The 14,153-nt window shown below is 38.8% G+C and overlaps 1 protein-coding gene across 1 annotated transcript in view; it reads left to right on the forward strand.

The window, feature by feature from the left end:
* The window catches only part of LOC143410565 (multidrug and toxin extrusion protein 2-like), a 50,741-nt gene that overhangs the window by 18,199 nt on the left and 18,389 nt on the right, over positions 1-14,153 (forward strand). Inside the window, exons 9-10 of the mRNA XM_076871419.1 lie at positions 7,160-7,273; positions 8,275-8,342. Of these exons, the coding sequence (XP_076727534.1) occupies positions 7,160-7,273; positions 8,275-8,342 (182 nt within the window). The remainder of the gene's footprint in view (positions 1-7,159; positions 7,274-8,274; positions 8,343-14,153) is intronic.

Genomic DNA, 14,153 nt, shown 5'->3' on the forward strand with positions numbered 1-14,153 from the left:
TACAGCTTTGCTTTGTGGTTTCAGATATCCTCAACAAGAAGGGTGAGTGCAGTATAATAAGATATTCGAGGGAGAAAGAGACAACATTCACAAACCTTTATTATAATATATTGTCATAATTATTAGTTATTATTATTAATCTCATTGCACCTAATTTATAAATTAAATTTTATTCTAGGTATGTATAGGAGAAAGCATAGTATATTGATTGGTACTATCTTCAGTTTCAGGTACCTCCTTGGGACCTTGGAATGTATTCCCTGTGCATAAGGGTGATCTACTATACTCTGAAATAGTGGGAGGCTAATTTCTCTTTTGTGGTGCTATGGAGTAACTCAGGGTCTCATGCATACTAGTAGGCAAGCAATTTACCAATAAACAACATCCCTAGCCCTTTTTATTTTATTTTGAAATGGCATTGCTTAGATTGTTCTTGAACTTGTGGTCCCACTACTTCATTCTGTTAAGTAACTACAATTATAGTTAAGTACTATTGCACCCAGCTGAGGGATACTAATCAGAGTTTTATTGCAGTAAGAATAGTTTTGTATACCCATTTAAAACAAAGTTAATCTGTTTTAAAATAAGAACAAGCTTGGGTCCTTAAACCTCAGCTTTTTCTGTGCTAGAGATCAAGCCCAGGGTTTTGTGTGTGCCTTGCGAGCACCCCACCACTGAGCTATATCCCAACCCTCTTTTCACTTTTAAAAGAAGATTTGGGAGAAAGTGGGTAGGGAGGGAGCATGGGGGCAGGAAAGATGGTGGATTGAGATGGACATCATTACCCTAGGTGTGTGACGGTATATTGTGTACAATTAAAGAAATGAAAAGTTGTGCTGCAATAGGGTACAATTAATCAAAATGCATTCTGCTGTAATATGTACATAATTAAAATTAATTAATTAATAAAAGAAAAGCAGATGTGGATAAGTGAAAGCTTAGGGAATTTCTCAGCTTCACTATGCTCAGCCTCCACATTTGAACGTTAGGAGCCTTCATCCAGATTCTATTGTTGTTTCAGATTATTTATGTTTCAGAGTCAAAATTAGGAAAGATATCCATTTATTTTTTAACAGCTATGCTGAAGCAAAATTTATATACATAAAACTCACTCATGTAAAGTGAATTTTTTGCAAATTTGCAGGGTTATATAGCCATTGTCACAATCTAGTTTCAGGACATCTATCACCCAAAACACCTTCTTCTTAACAGTATGCAGCCAAACCATTTCCCCACCTCAGACCCAGACAACCACTAACCTACTCTGAATCTCTACAAATCAGCTTTTTTGGAGTACCATTTCAATTATTTTATGTTATAAGTAAACCATCCAGCTGTGAGACAGATTAATGGCTTCTTCAGAGGTGGCCAATTACCAATAATTAAATAAGAAGGGATGAATTAAATTACTGTTCAAAGGTGGTTTTCATCTTCTTGATCAATTTATGTCTTTTTTACCCTCTCCCAGTTCTTGGTTTCAGTGGCATAGGAAGAAAAGTCATATGGAAGTAGTTTTTGAAAAACAAATACATATTTTAAGGATCCTCTGCAAATCCAGTTAATTATGACAGATTAATAGATCCTTTGGTTTTAGTGAGCTTTTGGAGTGGTTGGTGTATTTGACTTGTTTACTAACCATTTAACATTCTTTAAATAATTAGCATTCTTGTAAAATTCACACAGCACTTGCACAGCTGAAAATAAAAACTCGAGAATTAACAATTTAGATTTCCCTAAATATTTAAACATTGACTTCAAATGTATCACTTTTAAACATTCAATTAAAATCTTAAGTCTACTATATCAGTCTTAAAAATGCTTTAAGCTACCTTAAAAACAGTTTTTAAAATACAGTACATAATTAAAAATAGTTTTAAAATATAACACATACAAAATGTATAATGATTATAAAATGAATCAAATATTTTCACACTACAAATAAATACAAAAGTGTGAATGTAACAAACTATAAGTTTGTTTCTTCACTGTGTTTTCTATTTCTTCCCCCCTTCCACTCAGCCTGGGGATGGGACCCAGGACCTTGCTAGCAAGTACTTCAAGTCCTCATGAGTAGATTCAGGTTGAAGTTTTAGGGCAAGTACATAGGGAATGATGAGTTCTTGTTACATCACCCTGGAGGCATATAATTTCAAGTAATACTGGTTTTGATCATTTGGCTGAGGCAGTAACAGCCAGAGTTCTCCACTGGAAATATGCATTTTGTCCTTTGTAACTAGAATACAATCTGTAGGATGGTGGAGATCATTTGACTAATTGGTTCTCCAATAACTTTTCATCCAATGGTCTTAGTATCCACTGATGGTTCTTAATTCAATCAATGATTACATTGGGGGTTGTGATTGTTCTTAAACTTCTCATATGCATATTATATCAGGATGCATTCAATAATAGGTAATAAAAGGAAATAAAAAGAAAAAAAAAGTTCAACTGAGCTTAACCATTAAAGGTTTACTTAACTGGCTCATATAACTGGAAATCCAAAGGTAGGTGTCTCAGTATTGGTGGTGTTCAAGGAAGTTCATGCCCCAAAAGAAAATCAGGAGTTTCCAAGAAAAGGAGGCATGGTGGTTGGCCAGACAACCAAAATGCTCACTATAACATATTAAAATATGCATTTTCACATCTCTGATCTCTTCCTAGATGTCAAACCTTTTTTTTCCTTCTCCCCAGCCTTATATTCCATGTTATAGTTAACTAATGCTTATGTCCTGTGTCTTTATCTAATTTCTGATTCATTTATTGTTTTTAATTTTGACAATTTATATTTTTATTTTTATTTCTCATATTTATTTTTACTTGTTTCTTTTTCATATCTACCTATCCTTATTTTAAAATCTTTTGCCTCTGAACATGTTAAGAATGCTCATTTTAAAATTTATTTCCGGTTGTATTTCTACTTCATTAGGGATGAAATCTCTTCTTTGTTGGTTTTGTGTCACTTTTTCCTGGCCTGAGACATCTTATTTGTTTATATCCTGGGCCATGGAACATACTTCTTATACTCGTAACTTACTGACTTTCAGACTCATATATTTTATATCTTAATGTCTCTAAAATGGACTTTATTTTTCAATTGATGTGTTAAAATATTATAATTCAATTGGCAGATTCTTTCCGACACATAATGACTCCTTATATGTGTTGAGACACAGTACTTGATCTTACTGCCCAGTGTCTGGTTGAGGCCTGCCATCTCAAACTGTGATTTTTGTCCGATTTCCTCATGATGTTCTTTGTGAACTTATCTTCCAAGGGGCTGTCTTCCTTGTGAGTCATACGCAATGTCCTGACCATTGGTGGAAGGGCTGTGCCTGCCCAGGTCTAATGGGCTATGCCTGAGCAGTCTCTTGGCTCAGGGTGTCCTCACCATGACTGTACTTCAGGTTCTTCTATATGTGGTGACCCTTTCTGTTCATGGCTCAGGACAGTCAGTCAGCTTGCTTGTGCCCATGACACCAGCGCTGGAGGGCTGCCTTGTCTTTATTTGCAGATAGGGAACTGTGTTTTCCTGGCTCCTGACTCTCTTTGATCACTAGGGCCAATGCCTTGACCCCCCTACCCTTCTCACCATCCATAGCCACCAGCAATCTATGCGGCTCCTTTTCTATCAGTTTGTTGTATTGTTCTTCCATCAAACTACCATATTCAAATCTGGGGCATGGGGTAGGGTTCCAGGCTCATGCTTTTTTTTTTTTTTTTTTTTCCCCTGAGAAGACCATATTGTTTTTGGATGTGGTGATTGGCAAGTTGGATCTTGGTGCCTTTCTTTGATCTTTTATGTTTCAGAAATTCCTTGGTGTGTTCAATGCTGCCTTATTCTCTCCCCCTTCTCTCCCTCTCCTGCTCTGAACCTCAGTTGCAAAGTGCTAAGTTTCTCATGTTCAAATTTATGGGACACCAATGTCATATTCCTCTGTCCCTCCCACATTAGGACATTTCTCCCTTCATGTCTCAGTTCACTCTCTCTCTCTGTTTGATATTTGTTTCAATGTGTATTTTTGAAAACTGTGCCACGTTCTTTCGACCTGCATACACATTTGTATTTACCTGATAATATTATAGTTCAGATTTCTTTCTTAACCTAAACTTTTTTTTTACTTAGTACAGGGGTTGGCAAACCCATGGACCAAACCTAGCCTGTAGCCTATTTTCATAAATGCAGTTTTATTGGAACATAGCCACATCTGATTTTTTATGCATTGCCTGTGGCTGCTCTTGTGCTTCTAGAGCAGAATTGAATAGTTGTGACAGGGACCATCTGGCCCATGATGTGACGTGTCTTTGCCACATGACCCTTAACAGAAAAAGTTTGTAAGTTTGTTGACTTCTGATTTAGCAGTTTTCTTTTTGCTTATATTTTTAGTTATGGTAAAATATATATAACAAAATTGACCACTTAGCCATTTTTAAGTATGCAGATCAGTGCAATTAAGTCCATTCACACCGTTGTGAAACCATCAACACCATATGTTTTGGTCCATTTTCTTTTGCTCTAATTGCATACTATAGACTGGATGATTCATAATGAATAGTTCCAGAGGCTTGCAAGTTCAAGAGCATGGTGCTAGCATCTGCTCAGCATCTGGTGCCGGCCTTCTTCCTGCATTATAAAATGGTGGAGGGCATCACAGGATAGCACAGAGCAAGAATGCCAGAGAGAGCTTGCTTTTATGACAAAGCCACTCCCAAGATAAACCATGTGTCCACTAACCCATTAGTCCATTAATCCACCAGAGCTCTGCCCTGAGGACCCAATCACCTTCCAAAGGACCCACCTCAGATTACCACTAAGGTAAACAATAGAACCATCCCTCTCTAGAAATTTTTCATCTTGAAAAACTGAAACTCTGTACCCATTGAACAACTCCCCATTCCTCCCTTCCTGTGCCCCAGATCCTGGAAACCACCATTCTGCTTTTTGTCTCTATGAATTTGAGTACTCTCACTCGATACCTTATATAATTGGAATCATATGGTATTGATCTTTTTTTGTGACTGGCTTATTTCATTTAGCATAATGTGCACAGGGTTCATCATGCTGTTGTACATGTCAGAATTCCCTTCCTTTTAAAGGATGAATACTATTCCATTAATGTGTGAACTGCATTTTTTTATCTATTCATCAGTCAGTCAGTGGACATCTGGGTTGCTTCCACCTTTTGGCTATTGTGAAAAATGCTGCTAGGAACATGGGTATACAGATATTCCTTCATGACATTAATTTCAATTCTTTGGGGTAAAATTGCCAAAATTACCCCAAAGTGAAATTACTGAATTATATGGTCATTAATTTTTTCAATTAATTAATTTTATAGTATTTAATTCATTTAATTTTTTTTTGAGAAACCTGCATATTGTTCTTCCATGGTTATTACACTTTTTAACATGCCCACCAACAGTACACAAGGGTTCCAATTTCTGTACAATTTTGCCAATCTTTGTTTTTGGTTCCTTCCTTCCTTCCTTCTTTCTTTCCTTCTTCCTTCCTTTCTCCTTCCCTCTGTCTCTCTCCCTCCCTTTCTTCCTTTCTTTTTGATAATAGACATCCTATTGAGTATTAGGTAATAACTCATTTTGATTTGCACTTCCCTAATTACTAGTGATGTTGAACATCTTTTCATGTACTTGTCCATTTGTATATTTTCTTTTTAAAAATATTTTTATTATTATTGATGGACCTTTATTTATTTGTATGCAGTGCTGAGAATCGAACCCAGGGCCTCACATATGCTAGGCAAGTGCTCTACCACTGAGCCACAGCCCCAGCCCTCATTTGTATATTTTCTTTGGATAAATGTCTATTCTAATCCATTGCCCATTTTTAAATTGTTTTTTTTTTCATTGCTGGGTTGCAGAAGTTATTTATGAGTCATGGATTTTATGACATCCAGTTGTCTTTACGAGGTATATGATTTGAAAATATTTTCTCCCATTCGGTGGGTTACCTTTTCATGCTGCTGATTGTGTCCTTTGATGCACAGAAAGTTTTAATTTGGGCATTCTGTTTTGTCTATCTTCGTTTTTATTGCTTGTGAGCGAAATGTATTTTAAGATCTACTCAAAACTGGGTGCACTGGTGTTGCACCCAGTCCCAGCTAGTTGGGAGGCTGAAACAGGAGGACTGCTTGTGCTCAGGACCTCCTTTCAGAAAAAAGAGGGATCTATCCATATTCTCACACACACACACAACCACAAACACACACACACACACACACAAATATATACATAAATAAACATACATGTGGGCATATATGTATGCAGTGTTTTGCTCTCAACCATAGTATGCATCTATTGAATTTTACCTCTCTAGTTCTCTCTTGATGGTCTCCTTGTTGTCCCTCACACTCCACAGCCACAGTCTGTACAATGTGTAGCCTACATTTTTTATGGAGTACCACAAAACTTTCTTTGCCATTTATATCCAGGAGTGGCATGTATGGGTGATAGTCCCGCCAGCTGGCCAGGCTGACGAGATGAGCTGGGTTCAAAGGAGCTGGCTGCAACATTAAGCTAAGAAAATGATGAAGAAAACACTCAAAACATGGACATGAGTTTCTCAAATTGAGGGCAGGACAGCTCTGTGACCTTAAGGGTCAGCTTCCATGCTGGTCAGTGCTGGAAAGAGAGCATGCACTCGGATCTCTTTATTTTATTGGGGGGACACACAAAGGAGCTTCAATGGAATGTTCTTCACCAAATAAGGCAGGGGATAGGGTTTTGAAAGTTGGAGTCTTGCTTGGTGATGTGTTGTGGTCAGGCAAATTGATTGACATCTTGGCAAGTCACACCCATCTCAGGTGCTGTGTGGAATCACAGGCAGAGCAAGAGGAAAGGCACACTATTTCGCACACCCCAATCAGCATGCAATGCCCCTCATATAACTCAAATGCACATAGTTCATACACACAGCCTGTGGATGGCTCATGACATGATAGGGCATAAACATACTTTAGTTTCACTAAACATTGAGAGTGTAGTGCCTTCCATCTTAAAACCTAGTCCTTTTTGACATCTTTATTTCTTGCTGGAGAACTGAGGCTAGTTCTAGCCTCTGACCATGTGGAAGAGGCCAGTATCTGAATAGAATGGTTATTATCAGAGAATACAATAAATATCTGTTTTGTTCCCTGATCTGCAGGTTGGACGAGGGAGTGCTTCCAGGAATGGGGTGCCTACATCCACTTGGCTATTCCCAGTATGTTCATGCTGTGCATCGAGTGGTGGACCTTCGAGATCGGAACTTTCCTCGCAGGTCTGTCAGCAGTCCAATGGACACCTATGCCCAGCCTGGCGAGTCACATCTCCAAAGCTTTTCTAGAAACTAAAGTGTTGCTTCTCCATCCTGCACCATCTTATCAGGCTCTCGTGGTGGAGGTTTTTAATACAGGCATAAACTTTTCACCAACCAAATTCGGATTGGATGGGACTGTAGCACCATTGACCCACCCTATACTTTGTAAATAAGGAAAAGGAGGCAGCCGGCAAGGGGTTTGCCAAGAGTCATGGAGTGGGAAAACAAAACCTCCAACCCAGCTCTCCTGACTCCGCGGACTGCCTTGTGTTTCATTTGACTTTTCCTAAGCGTCTGGCTATTTTGTTGTTGTTGAAGTCTCTCTTTGTTGCCTAGGCTGACCTTGAACTCCTGGACTCAAGCCATCCTCCTGCCTTGGCCTCCTGAATACTGATGTGCTCCAGCCAAATTTTTAAGACTTAACAAATGCAGAATAATTGATTTGGCTCTGTTTTAGCTATGACCTGCATGTTTACTGAATTGTGATGATTTAAGCCATTGGTATTCATTTTAGCCATCTGATCACTAGTAACATGATAGATCAAATAGAGGACAAGGTAACAGAGTGGGTTGTGCCCAGTGGCACACAGTAGTGATCCTATCAGCTATGCATAGAGTTTGCCCTTCTGCCTTCCCATCCCACACTATGACCCCACATCTCTTGGGAATGACCTGCAACACTAGGAGCCTTTTCTACTTTGAACCCAATGTTTTATTCCCTGGTGGAGCAGAGGCTTGTAAAATGAATATGTCAATCTTAACTGCCAGAAATCTTGGCAACTTCCCAAGGAAAAGATGTCTGGGGTTCTCCTTGGAGCAATCTGACAGTGAATTCTACCTTCAAATGATGCTTCTGGGGACATGGTTGGCTTCTCTCAAATTAAAATGGGTCCTAGTTTTCTAGGGAACATGTTTGTTTTAATTGAAGTTTTGAATGTCTTTTGCATGTGTCAACCTTTCAGGGCTGATTAATGTGACTGAGCTTGGAGCCCAGGCTGTCATTTATGAACTGGCCTCTGCAGCCTACATGGTAAGACCTACGGGGTGAGACTCAGCCCTACTTCATGAACCCTGTGGGCCGTCATCATTGCTGAGAGGGAGGGAGGAAGGGAGGGAGGGAGGGGGAGAGGGAGGGAGGGAGGGAGAGAGAGAGAGAGAGAGAGAGAGAGAGAGAGAGAGAGAGAATTGCATTTTGGAGACAGCATGGATGGATTGGGGACCAGACACATGGAGTTGAGTCCTAGCCATAGCATTCCCTGACTATGTGGTATGGGCTCCTTACTGAACCTTCCTGACATTTAGTCTCCTCCTATACAAAACGGGGGGAAATACCTACTTTTCAGGTGAAGATTGAATGAGATACTGCATATGATACTTAACATGATACCTGGCATATACATTCAACCAATGTGGAATTAGTGCTGGATTAGGATGGTGAGTGAGATGGAGACAGCTTCTGTTTTCTTGTAGCTGTGGCTCAGAGAGGAGACAGAGATAAAGAAGGAAATAAATAAATAAATAAACAAAGACAAATATGAGCATTGCAAATATGATCTATGTATGATAAGCACCATGAAAAAGCAAAAAAATGGTCTGAGATGCATGAAAACAGAGGCAGATGCCTTTTAGATCAGGTAGTGAGGGAGGGTCTCTGTGTGTCACTGTTTAAGCTGGGACATGAAGGATGACAGAAGCTGGCCTGGGGAGCCCACAGGTGGGAGTCAACTGTGCAGCCTGAGCCAAGGCCCCATGATGGAACTGTACCTGGCATTGCTGAGGGCTTATTGAGGGTTATTGAGAGAAAGTTGGAGGGAGCACACAGGGCCTATGGTCCCAGGTCAAGGAACAACTATTCTTTGCCTGTGTAGAAGCTGGTTTCAGGGTAAGAATTGTAGGTGGGAGTGGAAAGGACAGAAGAGGCTGCTAGAATGGCCCAGGTAAAAGAGAAGAGAAGTGGAAGAATTAGGTCTGTGGGGAGGCAGAATGTCAAAGCCAGGGTCAGAGTTTGGTTGTGGGATGCAAGGCAGAGAGTGAGAAGAGTCACACAGCTGTGCAGGGTAATGCCTCTTATCTTCTGATGCTTTTTTGATATTCCCACCCCATACAGACATGGGAAACTGGGAAACTCCCATTGTTTTGTCTGTTTCTTTTTTGTGTGTGTGTGTGTGCTGGTGCTTGAACCCAGAGGAGCCAAATACCCAATCTTTTTTATTTTTTATTGTGAGACAGGGTCTTGTTAAGTTGCTGAGTCTTGGCTTGAACTTGTGAACCTCTGTTTCAGCAACCTGTCCCAAGCTGACGGGCCCAGTCACTGGGATTACAGGTGTGAGCAGCTGCTTCTTGTTTTTAAAAGATTAAGAGGCTCTCTGGGCAGTTGTACTACAGATCGTTTTTGTTTCCTTGTGTTTTTCTTTAATCTTAAAAGTGAAACAAATTTTAATGGGTATTCATGTGATCAGCTGGGAGTAAAAATGAAGAATGTCAGGAGTCAGCCCAACATGGAGAGGGCAGGAACAAAAGGAAACTCCAAAGAGACAGAGGAGCCGGCTGAGGGAGACTGGGACGTAGTGTAGTGGGAGGTTGGAGAACATCCACTGGGTTTAGGGGTAAGGCCATTAGGGACCTCATGGAGCAATGAAGAGGTACAGCCAGATTTGAGACTTTCAAGGTAGGTAAAAGAATAGAGAAAGGCTCCTCTGGTAGACAGTTCTGCATAAATGTTAACCTTGGTTGTCAGAGTTGGGACGTGTGGTTATCAGGGGAGGGCTTTGATTTTGCTTCTGTACATATGTATGTGTGTATGTATTTTGGTACTGGGGATTGAACCCAGGGGCACTTAACCACGGAGGTCACATACCCATCCCTTTTTATTTTTTATTTTGAGACAGAGACTCACTAAATCATGTAGGGCCTTGCTAAGTTTGTGAGGCTGGCTTTGAACATCATGATCCTCTTACCTCCCCAGTTGCTAGGATTACAGGCATGCACCACCATGCCCTGCTATTTCTGATTTTAAATGATGATAGTAGAGCTATTTGATAAACAGGAGACATCTACTAATTCTGTCTTCAGATCTGTTTTTCTATCTGCTCTGTCACACACTTCCCATTTCTTTACATTTTTATTTTTAATTGTGGTACAATATATCTAACATAAAATACTATCTTAATTGTTAAGTGTTACATCTCAGCATGTTAATTACACTCACACTATTATGTGACCATTTACAGACTTTTCATATCGCAGCGTGGAAACTATGCATCCACCATCAAGTTCCCCACCTCTCGTCCCCAGCCCCAACTCCTGGCACCCACTACCTACTCTCTGTTTTGTCACAGACTTCCTTTTGTGAGAGACAGGAGGGTAGTAATTCTTCATTAATCCCAGGGGAAAGCAAGCTTTCTTAGTGGTGAGTTCACAATAAAATTATTTTAAAAAAAAAGACAAAAGCAAGAGTTAACAGATAAAACAGGAAAACTCGAGTTCAGATTTTGAGATGATGTAGTAGTAAGAAAGAGACTAGAAAATTATTATGTTCCAAATAATTAGACATAAAAGAAAGAATTGAAACAAAAAAAACCCAATATTTGCAAAAGAACCAAGTAGAACTTTGAGAATTAGAAAATAAAGTCATTGAAATCTAATATTGGATATGAAAAGTAGTTGGTTAGTCACAGTTAAAAAGAATCAATAGTGAGCTTGATAGATGTAGAGACATTACTCAGAATAAAACAAAGGCATGTAGAGAGATAGAATGTATGAAAGGTGTAGGTCATTATATATGTGTAGGAATTGCAGGGGGAGAGAGTAGGAGGCTGGTATAGACACAGTATTCAGGGACATAAGATAAGAGACAGAGCAAGATGATTAAAGATATGATTCTAAATATTTTAAAACTCTAATGATCATTATGCTGGAGATTTTAGCTTGGAAAATGAGGCAAGAAAAAAAAATAAAAAACATCCAGATTGGAAAGGAAAAAAAAAGATTAGGAAAAAAAAGTAAAATTATCCCCATATGCAAAATGACATGATCTTTTATATAGAAAACTCCAAGGAATCTGATACAAACATATATACCTTAAACTACTAGAGTTAATAAATGATTTCAGCAAAGTTGTAAGATATAAGATCAATACACACTCTTCTGTTGCATTTCTACACATTAGCAGTGAACAATCTGAAAATGAAGAAAACAATTCAATTATTTAAAAATATTTAGTAACTTGATATATGAAAGTGGGCATTTTGTCTTAATTTTTGTCAGTGAGATTGCCTATATTTATGTTAACTAGGTATGAAGTCTGTATAACCAGAAGATTATCAGTTTTCTGTCAATTGCATCTGTAACAAATTATTCACATTATTTTAATTAACTGATTAATTATTTTTGTGGGAATGAAAGCCAGGACTCAGTAGTTTTTTTCCCCCATAGATTTTAATTTATATATATTCTTAAAACCATCTTTTTTTCCCCCCTGTGGTGCTGGGGATTGAACCTTGGGCCTTGTGCATGCAAGGAAAGCACTCTACCAACTGAGCTATATCCTCAGCCCCTTTCTTGAAACCAAATTAATATAAAAGCAATTCATACTAAGGAACACATAATATGTTCACCTAGTTCAGAAATTTACAAAAGTGAGAGTAAACTTGCGTCCTCTCTTATTAGTCTGTTCCCCTGAGCCATCCCACTTAACCATTTTCTGATCATTGTTACCAGATTTTGGACCTACATTTCTTAATACCTTTACCCAATAACTATAGACTCTGTTGAGAAAGATGAGGAATATAGCTCATTTTTCCACAGCATCTTCCTTTACATTATGGTTTTTCTTCTAGTTCTCTTAGTGGTTACTTTTATGACTTTAAATAATAAACATAGGCTTCTTTTTCTTGATCTATCAACTTTATAGATGCTGCATCTTGACTCCTTGAATTGTAAGATGAGGAATATTTTGTCATTATGTTTCTTTCCATATCTCTTCTCATTTGCCTTCCAAATTCCACAAGCTATTTAACAACCAGCCACAAGTTATGAGATGGACACTAATCTAAATTACAAATAGTAACTCATGGAATCCTTATATTTATAGATGAGGAAGAGGGACCCTAGTTCAAGGAAGTAATTGGCTGGGATTTAAACCCAGGGACCTGGCTCCAGAGTTCCTGGTCTCAATCACAATGTTGTGCTACTATATTCTTGTTTTTATTTTATGATGGTTATAATCTTTGAATTATGTCTTACATTTTACTTGTATGTTTTAATATTTTAGGGATCATCTGAAAAAACCAACATTAATAACAATATGATTCTTATAAATATGATAATTCGCATATCCAAGTGATGGTTCTTGCAACACATGAGAAGGAAATGCTATCCAAATAGTTACCAAAACTCTTCAACTGTGGAAAGAGAACTTGATGAGCAAAAGATTAAATTGATGATTTTTTTTCATCAGTTGGTCATATTTTAGTTTGTTTACTATTTAGGATAGGACTTTATTTTGAATTTTTTAAAATGTTTTTATTAGTTGTTGAGGGACCTTTAATTAATTAATTGATTGACTTATATGCAGTGCTGAGAATCCAACCCAGGGCCTCACACATGCCAGGCAAGCGCTCTACCACTGAGCCACAACCCCAGCCTGCAGGATAGGGCTTTTCTTGTACAGCTTTTTATTTATTTCTCTGGCATTTCTAACAGCCCTTTTCTCTTACTGATAAAAGCAGCACATGCCTTCATCATCTTACTAATATCATATGGGGTTTAAACAAACCATTACCTGTGAATCCATTTTTCTTCCTTAAACACCCCAGGACCCTTTGGTTCCTTGTTTTCATTTGTATACACTGATTTCTAGACTTTTTCTATCATGCTACACAGATATCATTCCAGAATTTCTTTCTTTTTCTTCATGACTTAAGTCTATAGTCTACCTTTAAGTATCTGAGGATATTAAATTGAACTTTCAAATATTCTTTTCTGCTCCTTAAGTTATCAATTTTGTTTCCTCTGAGGTCAAGTAGCCTTTTATTTATCCTGATCTTCTTGGAGGAATGTGTGTTTTAATTTCCCTCAAAGCTCTGGTGATCTTAATGACCATTTATACTTACGAATGAGCGAATACATGGATTCATAAAATAAATGGCTGGCATTGAATTCCCATTCTGTGACTTGGAGATTTTTCTCCAACAGGTCTTTGTCCTGAATGGGATGGACCAGTGGGAAGCTAGGTGCAAAGGTGATCTCTCTCAAGTGACATCTTCATTTTTAATTGATTGATTGATTGTGGTACTGAGCAGTGTCCCTAAGCCTTTTTATTTTTTATTTTGAGACATGGTCTCGCTAAGTTTTCCAGGCGGGCCTTGACCTTGTGATCCTCCTCCCTTAGCCTCCCATGTTGCTGGGATTTCAGGCATATGCTGCTGTGTCTGGCTAGGGGTTATGAATGCGTGGATATGAGGCAGAAGTAGTCTGACCTTCACCTTCCTGTCCTACCCTGGCCCCATGTCCATCAACTCCATAAAACAAAAGAGAAAGGCTTGATTTTGGGTATACAGAGCACACAGGGAGCTCACACACAGTTCCTCTCTGTGTTATCCCAGTCCTTCTGTGTGGAGGGAGCTCAGATGGGCCTCAGTGGCATCTCCCTGGGTACTGCTTTCCCTGCCTCGAAGATGAACCGGGGACTTTAAAACCTGAGGGATCCACTGGGAAGAAGGAGCATGATCCAGCCTTCTGTTGTATTCTGGGCTGTGGTTCTACCCCAGGATCATGGCACTAGTACCCTCTTCCAAAAGCTGTTTTGCTATTCACAGTGTTGTCAATAAATTTCTCTCTA

Source organism: Callospermophilus lateralis, chromosome 11 (assembly GCF_048772815.1).
Source record: "Callospermophilus lateralis isolate mCalLat2 chromosome 11, mCalLat2.hap1, whole genome shotgun sequence".
Lineage (NCBI taxonomy): Eukaryota > Metazoa > Chordata > Mammalia > Rodentia > Sciuridae > Callospermophilus > Callospermophilus lateralis.